The 17,922-nt window shown below is 42.1% G+C and overlaps 1 protein-coding gene across 18 annotated transcripts in view; it reads left to right on the forward strand.

Annotated features, from left to right (window-relative positions):
* The window catches only part of DTNA (dystrobrevin alpha), an 892,688-nt gene that overhangs the window by 579,533 nt on the left and 295,233 nt on the right, over positions 1 to 17,922 (forward strand). For all 18 annotated transcript variants that reach the window (XM_069220106.1, XM_069220107.1, XM_069220103.1 and 15 more), the window contains one exon: positions 10,424 to 10,491. In XM_069220106.1, coding sequence (XP_069076207.1) covers positions 10,425 to 10,491 — 67 coding nt within the window. In that variant the 5' untranslated portion in view covers position 10,424. The remainder of the gene's footprint in view (positions 1 to 10,423; positions 10,492 to 17,922) is intronic.

A 17,922-nucleotide genomic window follows, 5' to 3' on the forward strand; every position in this document is an offset into this window, starting at 1 on the left:
CCGAAGGATACACTTTTGTGTGGTTTGTATCAAGAGTTGCCCCTAAGTAGTGCAGCTTCTGATTCAGTATGTTTGTGGACTTTTTAAAACTGACCTGCAATCCCAGGTCTCTCGGGATCTCGAGACAGATCTAATAGTGTTGGAGCATAAGCGCTGGTGAGGAGCTCTTGACTAACCAGTCGTCCAGATATGGGTAGACAAATATCTTCTGTCTCTGCAGCTATGCCGCTACTACTGCCCTGCACTTGGAGAATAAGCAGAGCATTGATTTGAGCCCAAAGGGTAGCACTTTGTACTGGTAGTGCTTCGATGCTACTTCGAGGCGGATAAACTTCTGATGTTTCTGGTTTATCGGAATGCAGAAGTACTGAGATCGAGGGAGCACATCCAGTCCCCCTGATGGAGCTGTGGGTAGATTTGCCTTAAGGCAAGCACCCTGAATTTCTCTCTGCGGATGTACTTGTTTAGAAGCTTTAAGTCCAAGATTGGTCTGAACTCTCGAGTCAGGCCTCTTTTCTGGACCTGAAAGTAGGGAGAGTATATCTATTTCCCTGTTGAGAGAGTGGAACCTCCTCTATAGATTCTTTCTGGAGCAGGGTGTATACTTTGTTTTGCAACAGGGTCTGTAGATGTTTCTTTTGTAGGGACAGCAGGAGGAGGAGACCTGAACCTGAGAGAATAGCCATTTTGAACAATATTCAAGATCCATTTGTTGTTTGTTATTTTGCTCCACTCGTTTGGATGTTTCATAATTCTTTCCCAATGAAGGAGATGTCGTAGACTGGAATGGGAGACAGAGATGGGGAAGCAAAAGATCATTGCTTTGTTTGTGTTTTAGCAGAGAAAATTGAAAGACGAGGAGTGCCTTTTCCTCTTGTTTGTCTTCAAGGATGTTAGTGTGAGGGTGTTCGAACCAATGAGGGATTTGAACCCTTTGCTTGTAGGGTCTGCAATCATAAAGTTTGAATTTACGTCTCAACTCCTTACACTTTTTAAGGCTCACCGCTTTCAGAGTGTCTAATTCAGTCTTTATTTTTGCCATCTCATCATCAGCATGTGACCCAAAGAGAGATATGCCTGCAAAGAAGGGAAAACGTAATATTTTTTGTTGGGCCTCAAGCTTAACACCCATTGGTCGGAGCCATGATGAGCGTCTTGCACAAATAACATGAGCGTATCCATGAACTGCGAGGTCTGAAGCATCAGCAGCAGCACTTATGATTTGATTATCAACTAGATCACCCTCCTCAAGAATTTCTTGAAAGTCTTGTCTGTCCTCTTGTGGTAGTTTCTCAGTAAACCTAGACAGAGTGTTCTAAAGAGCTCTGTTATAACTTCCTGAACAAGCAGAGGCACTGGCAACTGTCATCGAGGATACGGAGATGTTACACATCTTTTTTTCCTCACTGAATAAGAATGTTTAAAGTCCTTGTCTCGATATATTGTTGAAGAGGATGCTGTTGCATGAGTTTTTCTTGCTGCTGCAACGATGACAGAATCTGGAGGAGGATCAGCTCGTAGATAAAGAGGATCCTGGTCAGGTACCTTGTTTCTTAAGAATGTGCAATGGAATTGTTCGTACTGATGCAAGTGTTAGGAAGGTTTGCATGGCAGGCTCCAAAAGATCCAGAACCAGAGTTAGGACCGGTCTAGAAGCCGTTCTATGACGGAGGGTTTCGAAGACGACAGATGAGGAAGCAGGCGGAGAAGCAATATCAATGTTCAACTTCCTTGCTCCTCTAATAAGGATGTCATTAAATGTGATAAAATCATCCACCGGGGAGACTCTCGTCAGAGGTGAATCAGATAGTGTTGGTGAGTAGTCTCTTATCTATGAATGAGATGCTGTGGACCTGTAATGGGCCCTATATCTGCTGTGAGATCTGGACCAAGTGAGAGTGTCTTGACCTGGTCGGCATTGTCCTATTTGGGGACCTGGACCTCCTTCTATATGTTCAAAGAGACCTGGTCAGTGATCGTCTAGTGTGTGACTTTCTAGATCTTCGTGGAGTCATCATTTGTGACAGATGCCTTGATGCAGGTGAAGCAGGAGAAAACGTACAAGGCGGCATACATGGAGGTGGGGGTGTGCATACCATGTCTCTAGATGGCAAGTAAATCTGGGAGTAATCAGACCCTGAACTCTGGTGAGTTTCAATCTGTTTATGGAGACTTTCCTAAGGTCTGTGAGTCATTGGTGGACGAGTACTCAGTAGTGACTTTTGGAGATAAAGATCAGCTTCTCGACGTCAGTATCCTTGACCTCGACGCTGAGTAGCCCATGTCAACGTTGGGTGTTGATGTGACAGCTTGATGCAATGTTGATCTTCCCTGGGACGCCGTATGTCTCGACGCTGAGTGTCATGACTGAGGAATAGCATCTCAACATTGATTGATTCTTAGCCGACACTGTGCCAACAAGTGTCTTGACATTGATCCTTCTGTTGTGGCCTCTTTGACATTGATGGGGCTGGTACCGGGCCCTTCGACGATGGCTCTGATACTGAGGGTGAGCATACAGTTGCTGACCTTCTACTTGTCGACGGCAATGGAGAACAGCGTTTTTGGTGTGATTTTTCTGTTCTCCTTCTGTGCTGCTGAGAGGAGGGCTCTATTAAGGAGGTTTTCAACCCACCAAGGCCACTTGAACGTCTTACCTTTCCTCTCTCTTGTATGACTTGCAGTCTGCTCTTCTCCCTGTCCGTTAAGGCCATCATGGAGAAGTTTTACAATGGTGACAGGTGTCAAGACAGTGTGAGGAAGGAAAGTAAATAATACACAGAGTGTGGATCAGATATTGTCATTTTCCTCCCACAAGAGGGGCATTTGTTGAATAAAGATGGCATTTTGTGACTGGAAAATTTAAATGTTAAGAGTTGTAGACTCTATAGAGTGCTTAAAACTGTAGAGTGAAAAGAAAATCCTTAAGTTTTGAAAGTATTTTTCTGACAAAAAGTTAAAAAAAAAAATAATAATAACCTGATGCACTAATGCTCTGGGATCCTCACTGAAGGAGCAGGAAAAAAGAACTGACCTAACTGTCACCTAACAGTCACCTCTGAGGCATAATGGAATACAGGAGTCCTGGAGGTCTTAAAGGTATGGTGACAGCTTTTCTGGTTATGCTTTTAAATGCAGTTTATTGGTTAATAATGCCTTTGGATTCCTTTTCAGTTTTTCGCTTTAATAAAAGCTGTAGTTTTGCACCCTATACTATTTCTCTTCTGTTTTACAGAAATCTTTCAGTCTGGTAAGAGGTTTACTAAAGAAAAATCTAATGAAATTGGCATTTTTAGCCTTTATTGTAGGCTGCATAGATGTGTATAGACATAAAGGTTTTACATATATATATGTTATATATAAGTATATGTATATATATAGATATATATATATATATATATTCGATATATGCTCTGGGGTCCCTGCATGTGGGCGGGAATATTCAGTGCTTATGACTATTGGCGAGGATCCCCTGGAAGGGAACTGCTCTTGATTGTGAAAGGGTTACAAAATTTGACCCAACATGGTGCCCTTTTCACACCTACGTGAAGAGACAGCAAAGCATGGGGGTAATACACCTGACGATATCTAAGATTTTGAGGGCCTCTGGGTACGTGGAATGGTCCCCTCTGAAGCAGAGAGTGGGACACCAATGGCTGAACATTCGGACTCAATGTCTACACGTCACTATGTGTCTCATGAGACATGGGTCAGTGGTTCTTCCTGGGCCTGAACAGAGGGTGCACAGAGCTGCAACTGTCAGTGCGTACAAAGCCAACCACCACTCGATGTATATCTTTGTCCATGATGAAGCTGTAATGCGTGTCTTATTTATCCCAAATTCAAAAACTTCAACAGTGCTTTATATTAAGTAAAAAATATACCACCCTGCAATATATCATTTCCCAGACACGTGGCATTAAAATATAAAACAATAAAGTTTGAGGTGTGATTCCCAGATACCCTCTGAAATTTGGTGTGTAAATCTTGCTGTCTTGCATTTTTAGTTTAAAAAGACAGAAGCAAAAGTTTGTTGAGTAATGGGAATGAATAGGTGACTGGACTTGGCCATTATGGGCACTTTTAAACATGACCAGACAAGGACTGACAAGTATCAGGGTCCGTAGTTGAGTAACTAATGGACAAAAATGAGTCTTGGCAGTAAATCACGTGGCTAAAGTACCCAGAAATACACCGTTTCAACTTTCATATCATTAACTTAACAGCAGATATACTTGACACCAAAACCACTCAACAGAATACACCCTGACAGCTGCCCACAGTGTATAACAGAGGGAGTTGAGTTTTAGCAGATAATTTGAACTTGTCTATCACTGTAGGACTACTAAAAAAGCTGCCACTGACACCATCTTGATATTGATCAGGTAGAAGGCACTTACACGCAGAGACCTGCCTTCTTGGCACTGATGCACAGATCTCAGAAGCATAAATCGACGGGCAGAACGAAAGACGTGGCTTTACTAAATACAAAACAAGCAATGGGAAATTTAACCTGACCCACGGATGTTTCAGCTAGCTTGCCAAGACACAGAAGTGGGTGAAAGTGGAAGAAGCAGTGCCCACGTCACCACAAAAGCAGGCAATGCAAATCCCCCAAATAACAACATGGGGCACCATCTTCCTTGAATTAACCAAAATAAAATCTGACAAAAGACCCCTTTGAGTTGTTACCAGAGCCATAGAAGGAGTAGGTTATGGCATATAGAACAATAATATCCCACACAATGGCAAATGTTTTTTTTTGTTTTGCTTCCCCTACCCCTCCTCCCTTCTGAGCTGTTTTCTCGGAGTTCAAGATACTCAGTCACAGCAGTCACCCTGAGCCTCCATAATAGACACACAAATTACCTGTATTCAGTGCTCTGATTGAGCTGGCACTTGCCGGTTGGGCCCATCGCCACTGACTTTTGGTGAGCGGCACTTATTTTTCCTCATCTCATATTGACCGCAGGCAAGAAAGAGAAATACACACAAACGCGAAAGAATGGGGAAGAGAAATACAGAAAAAGGGGCACAAGGAGAAAAAGCATAAACTGGCAAGAGTGAAATAAAAAGGCAGCAGAGTCTGGTAGTGGATTAAGGAGGCCTGAGGTGAATTCAACACTACAGAGCCTTTGTATTTGAGTATTTGTTGTGCTTATTTGTAATAGCACCGCTGAAGCAGAGCTTTGGGTACCAGCACTCATTCTTTCACAAATTAAGCACTGCTTGAACTCCACAAATGAAGCAGGGGTGGCTCCTCCATTAGGGCGGAGGAGCATTACCCCCCTGCGCAAGCAGCGGCAGCTGCAAAACCTTTTCAAGAAAACTATAATAAACTGTGTTGAAAAGGGGCGGGGCATTGGGGGTGATGAGCACTTGAGGGGGGTGCAGAGAGCACTTCCCTCAGAGGGCATGTGTGTTTGGCTGGCTGTCCCGGCTCGGCCAAACACACATGCGCAGTAGGCTCCCTCCAGCCCAGCAACACAGTTGCCGGGCTGGAGAGAGCCTGCATAGGCTCCCATTCTGCCTGGGAGCGCCCTGGCTGGGTGCTCCCAGCTAATCCTGATGCTACTTTGAGCAGCGTCAGGATTGGCCGCAAGGCAGGCTGGGAGCCTGTGCCTGCAGCCTGCAGCTAAGAGGGACAGGAGCGGTGCGGTGAAGGAGATGTCTTTGTTTTTATTTTATTTTTATTTAATTTTTATTCACATCCCCCCACCCCGGGCCCCGCCCCTAATGGTTGTTGCGGGCCGTGACTGAAATCAAGAACAAGAATAATTCCTATATTCTACGGCAGAACAGTGACCTATATGGTGTTTATTAATTAAAGGAAAAAATGATATGCAATGTGATTGTGATCACAATGATACTGTTCAGATATACATACATCCTTACCCGGACATGCAATTGAAAACGAAGAAACATAGTAGAAAAATAACATTTAGATCTGAATTGATTAGACTGAAACACGCATTTATCACAAGAACATTCATTTTAGATGTGCTAATTAATTGCTGTGATTATATGGTAAAATAGAAACTGTATTTGCAAAACTATTTTATGTTAGGCCATTCCTAAATCATGTTTGCAACAACGTGCTTTTTGCAGTAGTTGCAGTATAAATATATTTTCGCTTAATTCCTTGAAGTTTCCGATCTCAAACCCTAACAATCATTTTTGCATTTGAATGGAATTAATTTTTGAATTTTCAATGCGCTGTTGTATAGCCAATCACAAATCGGTAGTTCCATGGGGTGAAACTCCTATCAGTTAATTATTTACAGCTTCTATAAAAGGGTTTGAATTGAGTCTTTGCAAATCCCTTTATAATCTCAAAAATACCCAACGCTTTCCTTTTTCGTGCTGCAAGGGAGTTTATTATCTTAAATAACACAAAGGGTTCGCTGTTGTGTGACTACTTTGTAACCGCAGGGTACGATTGCAAGAACTTCCACCGCCATAGAACTGGTAGGGGAGATCATGTAAATGAACCAGATCTCCTTATCCTTTAATCTGTATTTTTCTGAAATCCCACCGCGCTGAAGCTGATATCGACCACACTTTAAACTAATATACAATCATCGTAATATGTCAAACCTGTTATGTCTTGTATTGATCGGAATTGCTGCATAATGGCAAAATCGTAAATCTTAGCACTCTTGGGCTGCAGACAAGAAGTATGATGTAAGGTGTAGAAAGCAGGGTTGTTAACCCATGATGAAGAAAGCCCTAAATCTTTATATAACCTTTGACTGAGCTCTTCCAAAGTCAGAACGTTTTAGCTTCTTGCAATAAACCAGTTTCTGAGTGGAATTCTTTGTGCAGAGAAGATTACACCTGGTACAAAAAGACAACAATAAAACAACATAATAAATAAACACGATACAATTTCCAAAACTGTTTAGTGAGAAAAACAGACTTCAGTATTTAAGTTGAGACAAAATAAAGTAAATCTGATGTAGGAATGAGGATTTTTGTAAAAAAAAGACAAGGATGCTTTTAAGACAAACTAGTTATTGGAAGTAAGAACAAAAACACACCAGTGGGCTGGCTGTGCTTCTCAGAAATGCCGCAAGGGGCAGCAGCGGTTACACTTTTGCCACAGACAAATCAATGCATCCATAGGGCATGGTTTTAAAAGAGAATGGTTTGGGGGAAATTCTGGCCTTTAATACTCCATTTGTACTCATTAGCAGCAGATGTCCTTGTTTGCCAAGTAACTGATGAAGGAAAACGACAGGATCGTCTCTACTTCTTCTGTGACACGTTCCCCTGTGCTCCAGACTTCCAGGGATGGCTCCTTGGATAACGGACCACGAGTTTAATTTGCAAAAATAAATCCTCTCCCCGCTTCTAAACTGAACCACAGTCAAAAGCCTTGCTAGTGTTTCTTCCAGTCAGGTGAAACTGTGTGTGTTACTTTGAACAGCCTCACCTTTCTCCTCACGAAAGAAGTTCCTCATCAAACAGCTAGATTCTGACTACACATAACCTTGGGGTTCAGCAAGAGGACACGTTTTCCAAACCTCATTAAATGCCTTTAGACCCAGAGGCACAAGACGAAGCAAGAGCCGGCACTCCTCACTCTTTCACCAGGCAGACAAGGCATTATTCCACACTTACCACCATCTCATCCCCAAACAGCTCTTTGTCTTTCTCTGAATGTATGCAGACATTTTTATAGGGGAACCCAACTGTTATTGTCAAATCTTCCTTATCAAAAGACGTTCGAATAGCTGCATTGTCCCAGCTAGGAATTTATGGTCAAAATAAGCCTGCAGTGCTTTGCTCTCTAGGTTTACAAAATGTCAGAGCTGAGATGTGTGCAGGATGCTCTCATTACCTCTGAAGCCGGCCCCTCTAGAATCAGATCATGATCCCACCTCTTCTAGGCACTTGTGAGAGGGTGCCTCCTTCAAAGCTGCGAGATACCTGTGTTTCAAAGTGTCGAGAGCTTCTTTTGACAGACAGTTGTCTAACCCAAAGGGCAGTGCTCAGAAAAAACTTGGCCACTGGGTGTGAGTGGCACCTCTCCCAGAACTGATGCGGTGTGAAAGAAACCAATTAACTTGTAAGTCTGAACTAAAGAGGGAGTAGGACCACCAGCACCTATCAAAAAATAGAAAGTGTGGAGGTCACCTGTGCAACATACGCATATGTACGTCGAACACTGATATTTATTTTCCGTAATCAGCCATACCCTGTAACAATTATTTTCACAACGGTCTTCAAGTCGGAAGTATGGAGACATTTTCTTTGAACCAGCATGAGTTTAAAAGCCTGCAGCCATTTTTGAATGAAAACGTGAGCACAGCAGTACATTTAAACTTTAAGCACTGTATAATTAAACCTAAATTTACAAAGGCACAGTGACAGCTGATTTAAACAGTGTTAAATGTGACACCTTAATTACAAAAGATATATTATTTCTTTATTTTAAGCACCCGCCCCTTCTCTTTCTGGAGTGTTAAATGGTTGTTTCTTTCGTTCATGTTACATATTTTGCTCCAAATGTGAGTGAAGGAACCTCTCAGTAGGCTGGCGTGTGGAATTGACATTTAAACAGCTTTCACCATTTTTGTGCCACTTTCCAACTGACTTATAAAGTGGCAAATACGTAGTTAAAAAAACAGAATCTATTTCATGTTGTAGGGAAAGTTTTCATGCAGTTAGAGCCTATTCGGCAGGCCAGTGTGCACCAAGGGATCGAAAATACCAGCTATCTAGCCCCCAGAAATTGAACAATTCCTGGAAGACAGCAAAAGAATGTGTGTCCCACAACAATAACATGTTAAATGAATATTGCTTACAGCATAAACATATATCAGTTCAGGCAGTACAGGCAGCAAGCACCAGTTCTCCAGACTATCTATCCTTCGCAAAGTAAATTATTATAGATGTTCTATCACAAGGACCGAATTACCATCTCACTACCAGTGATAGCACCATTTACTCACCTGATGCAGATCAGATGAAAACATGTACATACACTTTCTACAAACCTGTAATGACAATATTCATGGAGATTTTCAAGGGGGTGTAGCAGTTTGTCTAACAATGTCTCACGGCCTGCATCTGCTCCCGCATTCGCCTCCCTTCTCCTCTAATCCTGCCTCCAATCCGTAGAGCTATGTGTGCTTACAGAAAGTCCATTGCGTACTAGGAAATCGATGAGTTAGGGTTGTGGAAGTCCAATCGCTGTAAGTTCTAGGCAGCATGGGGAAAGGTGTGTATGGTACCTGCCATTCTGTTTTCATGGGAACACTTATTGTAGGTTGAATGGGTCATCCATTTCTTTACCTTGCTTGGGATGGTAGAGGACAGGTCAGGTGTGTGGTGTGTAAACGGTGGTCGGGTGCAGTAAAGAATTTTGTCTGCCGTGCAGTGTCTTTATCCTGGATGTACAGATTGTGTACCATGCCTGTTACGTGATCTATATGTTGTTCTGCCGCCTTCTCACTTGTGGTTGTGAGTTGATGTTGGACGCTAAGCAGTATATTGCTTCATCCTAGCTGAGGAGTTTACCGGAGACTTATAATTAACCTACCACTTCACCTTTTCCTGAATATACTGTAGAAGCATATGTTTCCAGCAAAAATCTGCCGGCATCCTGCATAGAGTGAGCTTTCTGTGTTACACACACAGTGCCAGACATCTAGCCCACCCAATTGGTTACATGCAGTTAGGATTTTTCTGAATCAATGTGATGCATCTCCTTGCTAGTAGGAGCACCAGGCCTGTGAAATTACCACGATCATCATTATTTTTGTTGGGGTGATCAGATTAGAAAACTGTACTTTTTAACAACACAAGGGACCTATTAACAACCCTGGAACTCAGCTCCAGTAGTAGTTCCTTAGAAGACTCCCACATCTATAGCATGATTCAAGGACTTTGTGGACCCTGGCATGAGTGTAATATGTCATATATGGGAAGTTGTGTTGAATCCACTGCGACCTTGCACTGTGCAATAGTTGCTTGACTTGTGTAAAAGCTCTAGCCAATTCCTGATTTTGTATTCTGCGTTAAAGTCTTGAATATCAAGCCAACTTGATTTTAATCTCATTGTATGGCATAGCTTAGGCCTTGACCTTGTGTAGGATGGAGATGGTTCTTCCACCTCAGTCACAACTAGAAGAGCCTCTACCTCTACCATGGTCTAGGGTCAGTGAGAGTCTCGGACATCACCATTAGCAGGATTCCAGGTACAAGTTAATACATTTCAAACTATGCTAAAATTGCACAGTTCTCTGTGTCCAAATGTTGTGATTGTTCAAATAAAATATTAAACTTAGAAGTAAATGTATGTTTCAAATGTGAAACTGAAATTGTAATAAACCTTGAAGTGTAAATATGTTGTTTGCTTTGTAGACATTTCAGTGATTGAAAATTCTTACATTGTTTATATTCTTCTCTCTGGCAGAATGATTGAAGATTGTGGGAAAAGGGGAAATAACATGGCAGAAAGAAGGCAGCTCTTTGCAGAAATGCGTAAGTACAGGGTATCTTCAAATAATGGAATAAGAGTCTTGTAAAGGTGTCTACAACAACTGGTAAACATTTTCTTAGAAAAAGACACATTTTTGTTTTAGGCCTGACGGTTGTACAGTGAATTGTAAATAGACGGGAAGGTTGACTGTGGTAGTTTCCACATTACTAGAATGTCAGTTTTATCAATTTACGTCCAAAACCTCTCACTTAGGCGGGACAACAGCTTTTTGTCAATTCATTCTGGAATGATGGTGAACAAAAAAATGGATGCATAGTAAGTACATAGGCACAAGTCACAGCATCTGCATTACGAACACTTGCAGCTGTTTACAGAGTGATGAACATGAAAAGTGAAATGATGAACAAGTTGTACTTCAACAGCTTAGTAGTTAATCACACATTCACTTAATAAACACCTCAAGGTCTCCATAGTATGTATTTTATTAACAATTTTCTCACTCATCTTTATTTATTCTATTTACTTTAGTGTGATTTGACTCCCAAACCTGTGTCTCCAGATCATGTGTGTTTTTTACACCCAATGAATTAAATGCACACGCGAGATTGTCTTATCGTAGTTCCAATAACTTAAACTGTTAATCTCTAACATTTGATCATTAACCATCTTATCCACCAAGCACCCCACTTGATTAGGCGGCAGCTATTGAGCTATCCACCACCGAGCCATTGGTATCCCAAAGTTGTCCTTTGAGTTTCGTATGGATGACCAAATTATCTGCACTGGGGTGACTTTTCAGAAGGATGCTGCCCAGGAGCACACATGAGCTGTGTAAGAGAACATCTGCCAGCGTCAGTGGTTGGTAGTCATGAATAAAAAGAGAACAATTGTGTCTCAAAGTAACCAGAGTGCACTTTCTGGCTGTTAGCAAGGGACAGCGCTCCTTGTCAGAAATTATTGAATGACAAGGCTTAATAAAGAACACAATTCAAGTACTTGATAAATAAGATCATCTCCAATCAGTAGTATAAAATCAAAAATAGCAAGAATGTAAGATAAAGCAGTACAATGTCAAAGGGCTTCGTTTTCATAGTATTTCACATAAGGTTTTGGGAATATTGTGAATTCCATAAATTTAGTAACTTTTTGAAATTAGACCTATAACCTAATGAAAAGTAAAGTTATTTTTACTTTGAATAAACTTCTCATGTTTTCTTCAACTTTAGAGAATTAGGAAAATCAGGAAATACTTTACTTTTGAAGCAGTCATCCAAATCACCATTGCTTTAGTTATGTCCTAGATAGACTACGCAAATGCCCTCCATCTGGGACTTCCAACAGGCCTCAACCACAGGTTACAAATATTACAAAATCAGGCAGCTAGGCTGGTCTTCTGACAGCCTAGACACTGCCACACTAAGCCACTGATGGAAAAGCTACGTTGGCTTCCTTTAGCCCCGAGGACCACCTTCAGAATAGGCTGAATCATCTTTAAATAGCTTCACAATAAAAGCCCAGCTTTTATGTGCTGTAGAATTCAGAGCTACGCCCCTAATCCTAATCTCCGTTCGGCCTACCTGAACCTATTAACTGTGCCAAGATTTAAGAGGAAGAAGCTGGGTGGTGCTAGATTCTTGGTGATTGCCCCCCCCACATACAACTCTCTTCCTCCTGACATCAGATCCGTAGCCAACTACAAGGATCAGGAAACTCTTAAAAACCTACCTGTTTAAGTCTAAACAAGCATATAGCTAATTTCTTGATAGTGTGCAGCCTACTTATTACGTTAGCGCCAAGAAACCTAAATGGTGTACGTGCGCTCTACAAATTCCGTGTAACATAACATAACTTCTTACGTAGACATTTCTGCATGAAACCTTTTTCATGTGGCATGAACTCTTCGTGGTGGATGGAATATGTTCCTGGTCTGTCATTCTAACGCACTTCTCTCATTGTAAGGAAATACATATAATACAAACCTGCGGTACACACAACAAACAGAACATGCTATCCATGAGGGGAAATTGACTTTGAAGGGTAAAGGATGGTAGCTTCCAAGTTTCCCAGGTCCATGTGCTGAGCTGATCCAGGCACGGTGCTTCCTTTGAATTCTGGGACATGTAGTCATGGTTTTATAATGGAATAAATAAGACTACAAATCCCAGAATTCAAAGAAAAAACGGAACTGGTGCAGCTCATCTTGCTTGGACCTGGCAAATTTGGGTTGCCAGGGCTGAAGGAAATCAATAGATTCAAAAGGTGACATATACATAATAATAAGAAAACAAGTAGAATAAAAAGCTGGATTCCCACTAGCCCCTACATTCGATCCACAGTGATAGCTGGCGTTATACGTAGCACTATCGTTATAAGACCGAATGAAAACGAATATCCACTAAAGAAGACATCATCATTTGTGAGACTCCTTTTTATGCTGATGTATTATTTCTGAAATATACGTTGCTTGAAGAATTACTAGGGTACCTATTATGGTTTTCTTACCATCAAATCTTAGCTCTGCCATTAGGAACTGAGATTGCAGTGCATAATTTGCGGCGGCGTTTGCTGTTGCTTGACATTGGCATTTATTTCTAAACACCAGCACTTATATATGACAGTCCGCCACAATGCGGCAGTATCTATCTTTTATTAAGCAGAGATCATCAATAATGAGTTTAACATTAAAAAAAAAAAATAATAATAATAAAAGACAAAAATCCAGTGGGAACAGTTCATCCTTACTGCTTCAGGTGACCGGGAATAGTCCAAAATATCACACATGAACTCTGTGATGGTTAATATTTGCCAGTGATGGCGGGACAGTGGGTAGTGACAACCACGTGACCTCCTGAGAAATATCTCAGCCCCTGGCACTTACAGTATTGCAAATTAGGCGCTGGGAGACTGGAAGCGAAGGTGCCTACAGCCATGTTGTAAGTGGGTAAGGGAGGGCCAGTTCTTAATTTGGCTTTTGATGATGTCACTGAATTCAAAGACATTCTTGCCTTATGTCACCCTGTAGAAGTCTCTGCACATGATTGATTTTCAGCCTAATCTAGTACTTGTTTGTTTCCAACTATACTCGAGGGAAGTTAATGCATATTGCCAAGTGAGACTCCTCCTAAGGGCAGGGAGTGCATGTCTTTCTTCAGCGAGTCAGAGTCTTGTATCACAAGGCTGCCTACAGGGTTTTCGCTTTAGTTGACACAACTTGTGTTTTTGCTGTTGTGGAAAATTAACTTTATTTAGAAAAAAAATGCTTAACAGACGTTTTGTTTACGTGACATAACAAAGCCACGCTGTGCCACATTATTGAAAGTGTGTGTGTAAATGTTGTGCACGAACACTGTTTTTCATTTGCTTTTCAGAAAATAATTGAAATCCAGCTGCAGCGACTGTTTTTGCGCGGGTAATTTAACACTTTTCTCTAGCTTCCTTAGCTGAAGGATTGGAAAGGCTTTGAAACATTACAAGGTTATGTGCTTACTCTCCGTTTCAATGCTCATAGTGCAGAACAGTCAATTGTATTAAGTTGGATCTCGCATGTTCCTGTCCACTGAAAATTGTTTGCAAGTAGGTGGTTCATTAGTCCACTATGCCTGTACCATTTCAGTATTTCCTTTATATGTAATGCCATAGTCTGAAACATTATAAAAGATGTGCTATCTGGGAGGAGTGAAGTCATTCTGCTGTTGTAATAAAGAGGGTTAGATGCTACGTGGTCCTTTAGTAATAGAGCTTTTTATTATTTTGACTAATGTCATATGTGCTGTGGCCAATAATTTCTTAAAGGCACACTGCATTATTGCATTTTTTAATGAATTGCCTTCTGATTCTAACTAACTTTTTGCTTTCTGTAATGATTCATTCGACATTTAAATAATCTGCAACCTGAGAACTAGAAGAAGCCTAGCCGTGCACATTTTTAGGTCGAGAGCACTAGTGCTTTGACCTGTTGTAAGAATTGTGGGCTTTTAACCACGCACACCCATCACTTTCACTCGTTCATGGTCTTGCCTTGCAAAAACTATTTGTTATCATTGCTAAATGCTTTACGTTTGTCCCTCCTTGGGGCAGTTTTGTTGCTGCCTTGCGGACTGCCCCTGTTACATGGATAATTGCACGATTGCCAATACGTATGACTGCGAGCGAACTTCTTTTTCTTTATGTGTCGCGCTCATGCTCATGGCGGCTGAGGTGCTTTGAATAGGCTCGCCTATGTCAACTGTTTTACTTTTCATTTTAAATTTAAGTGGCACGAAAAGTCCAGTTAGGAATTTACAACGCTAATAGCTCTAACTCGAGCAAATGCGAGACCCATTGCATTGCAAATGCTTGTTCAGTAATGGTTTTTGGTGGCTCTTCCAGCACAGATTGGCTCCTTCCCCGGTTGAGTCTCCTTAACTGAGTTGGAGCATCAACATTTTCTTGTCAGTGTAAGGAAGAATGTGTCCTTAATGACTTGCCAAAGATACCCTCTTGTTTCATCCCTGCCTATATGTGAATTCGTTTTCAGAATTCCCAGGAATGACACCATTGCTGTTATTTGCGATTTTTAAAAATGAGAAGCCTAGGAATTCAGTAAGAGTTACTTCTCACTAAATAACATAATCGAACACTAAGCCTACGTAAAAATATATAATTGGTAACGTACACCGTCGTTCAAAAATGGCAAATCCAGGTTTGGTAACATTTGGAAAACTTTTGGTTGTGTAGTTTATCATCATGCAACCAGAACCCCCTCGTGGCCATGTATCATAGGACCATCATAGATTCAAGTTAAAAAACAGACCAATGGTACCTGGGGTGGGGACTCAACAGTTAAGCACTGTGATCGGTGGCCTACAATTGTTGTTTAGGAACATACGAAAACCTGTTAGCAAACTTACACTTAAATACTAAACGGGGAAGTAAGGAGTTCGATTCAAAACCTAAAAACCCCACCATTTGTCGGGGATGGTGATCTAAGCACCTGTAACTCCCCTCGCAATGCACTGTTGACAACCTCACGCAGAGCATCGCTGTGCCCGGTTGGTGCAGCAGGCAAGTGTCAATGCAGGATGAGCTCAGCCTGCACTGAGGCCAGGTACAGCCATAGGAAGCCATGGAAGGTCACACTATGCTATCAGTAGCTGCTACATATAATGTAATAACAATAAAGTCAGTTGGTACTGGGTAACAAGGATAGAGCTCAGTGCATGCCAAATGCCTCGCACTACTCCAGCAATTGTCGTAGGTTGTGCAAATCATGCACCGGGGCGGGGTACTAGATGCAGTGGCGACTGGGCAAAGGGCACAGCTAAAGGCCACTCCCTGGGCCAGAGTGCTCTCTGGGGTCTAATGTGAGTGGTACTGACATCAGGATGCAGCCTTCAGAGTTGGAGTTGAGGGGAGGCGGGGTACACTGCATGTGCTAGGGGTAGGGTATTGGGACAGGGGAACTGGCCCCTCAACACGGCTGAAGGTCGTGCTGTGCACCCAGAATCTTCTGTGAATGACTCCTGGCAGTGTTCTTCAGTCGCGCATAGAGCATGAACAAAGGCTGTGCCAAGAACCCACTGAGCTTGGTCAGCGGATCAGCTAAGTTGTGCTCTGTGTACAGCGTGTCAGGGGACAGTTAAAATGAAACACTATGATCTGAACTTAACTATGTCATAAATAACCAGAAATTCCCTTACAAATTTTGTGCTTAGGTGAAGTAGTAATGCAATCCAACACCTAAATAGCACTGGACCATGCTCCTAGACCTCTTAATTCCACAGTTCCCATGCCCCATCTCTTCAGCCATGCCCTGCAAACTCTGAGCACATGAACTGGAGTTCTGCCAGACTCTGGTCTGCATCCTTGCTCCAGAGCCCCCTGGGCACAGGCTTCAGCTCTGTCCTGGTGTCAATCTGCAGAGCCTGGTTTAAGATCAGGTCTTATTGCACCAGACCCTTCTCCCACATCCAACTTGGCACCATTGTACACAGTGGACTAAGACTAGATGGCTTGGCCTTTGTCTGGCTATGTGCTCAGCACTCCTGCTTTTGAGCCGACTGACCACATACTTCAACCATTCTTACCGGCTCTGGCTTCGAAGTCCATGCCCTGCACTCAACCATCCTTCCCTTAAACCTGCTGATGACGCCCTTTGGGTGTCCCCATTGGATTACGGGTGCAAGACCTAGCCTTTGGTCACCTCCCTAGACCCAGAATGAACTAGGCATGGCATGCACCCATGCCTTGAAAGAGTGGTGCAGAACCTGGTTTGGAAAGCCATGCCACTCTTTCAGAATCTGTTTTATAATGGTTTACCTAAAAAGAGACATTCCAAGACTGCAGAAGGTTCAAGATGTGCTGTTTCAGCTTTTCTGGGCTAAGGAGACAACATTTTGTCGCATCCATTAGGGCATGCCATCTCTGACTACCCTTGGTGGAACGCATACAAACGCAGGGGGTCTCTCTGACTTATAAATGCACTACCTGGTATGTCGTTCCCTGAATTTCAAACTATACCCTTGGCTTCGCCAAAGTTCTGCATAGTTGTAGTCAGGCACATAATTCTATTTCCCTCTTTAACCCTATTAATAATGGAAGCCTTTCTTTTTCAGTGCATGCCCCTAATAATTGGAATATTATCCTCTTTGAAGAAAGACACCCACCACTGTGAGAAAGTTTTTAAAGAAGCTCCATAGAAGAAGCTTTCACTAGGCACACACTTAGACTGCGCAGCACTAAGAGACTGCTCGTGTGGTTATTCTGTACAAGTAGTGAGTATCCATCTTTAACATGATGAAGCTTGGTTTGCCAGCCAGTGTATTCCCATGGATGGCATGTACCCAATACAGGTGGAACATAGGAACAATACGCCAAAAGGACGTACAATTATTTGGGGTCTGCATATTTATATTATTTGATAATGCATACTGTATCAATACTGTCAACACAAAATTGTGTTATATTTTTATGCACCTGCTGCTAAAGTAGTCTCATCTTCCTACACCAGTCTGTTTGTCTGTGCTCCGCGTGGGCTATGAGTGCAGTAAATCAACTCTACAACCTATTCTCATCCCTTCAATTCCAGTTCTTCAAACAAATGTCAAGTTTATGTCACTAAACCGGTAATGCCGCGGTCCAGAGCATCGGGTGTTCCATGCCTCCGGATTCTCAAATCAGAGGGCCTGCGGTGTAATGAGTTTGCCTTTAAACTCTGAAATGCATCACAGCATTCTAAAGTGTACATTTATAGAGAACAAAACTCATAATCATTGCTCGTTTCGGTGTATAGCAAACGTACGGTACATGCAGAAATACAGTATGAGTGTTCAGCATTGCACATTGTCATCGATCAACTTAAGAAATAATAATGGCCGCTATTTATCTATATTATTGTTGTTCGATGGTTGTACGGTGCCTTGTGATATCTTCATATCAGGGTCAGAGGTGTCTCAGAGGCTCCTGCTCCGTACACTCCATCACAGCAGGAAACA

The sequence above is a fragment of the Pleurodeles waltl genome, chromosome 2_2, assembly GCF_031143425.1.
Source record: "Pleurodeles waltl isolate 20211129_DDA chromosome 2_2, aPleWal1.hap1.20221129, whole genome shotgun sequence".
In the NCBI taxonomy this organism is placed as follows: domain Eukaryota; kingdom Metazoa; phylum Chordata; class Amphibia; order Caudata; family Salamandridae; genus Pleurodeles; species Pleurodeles waltl.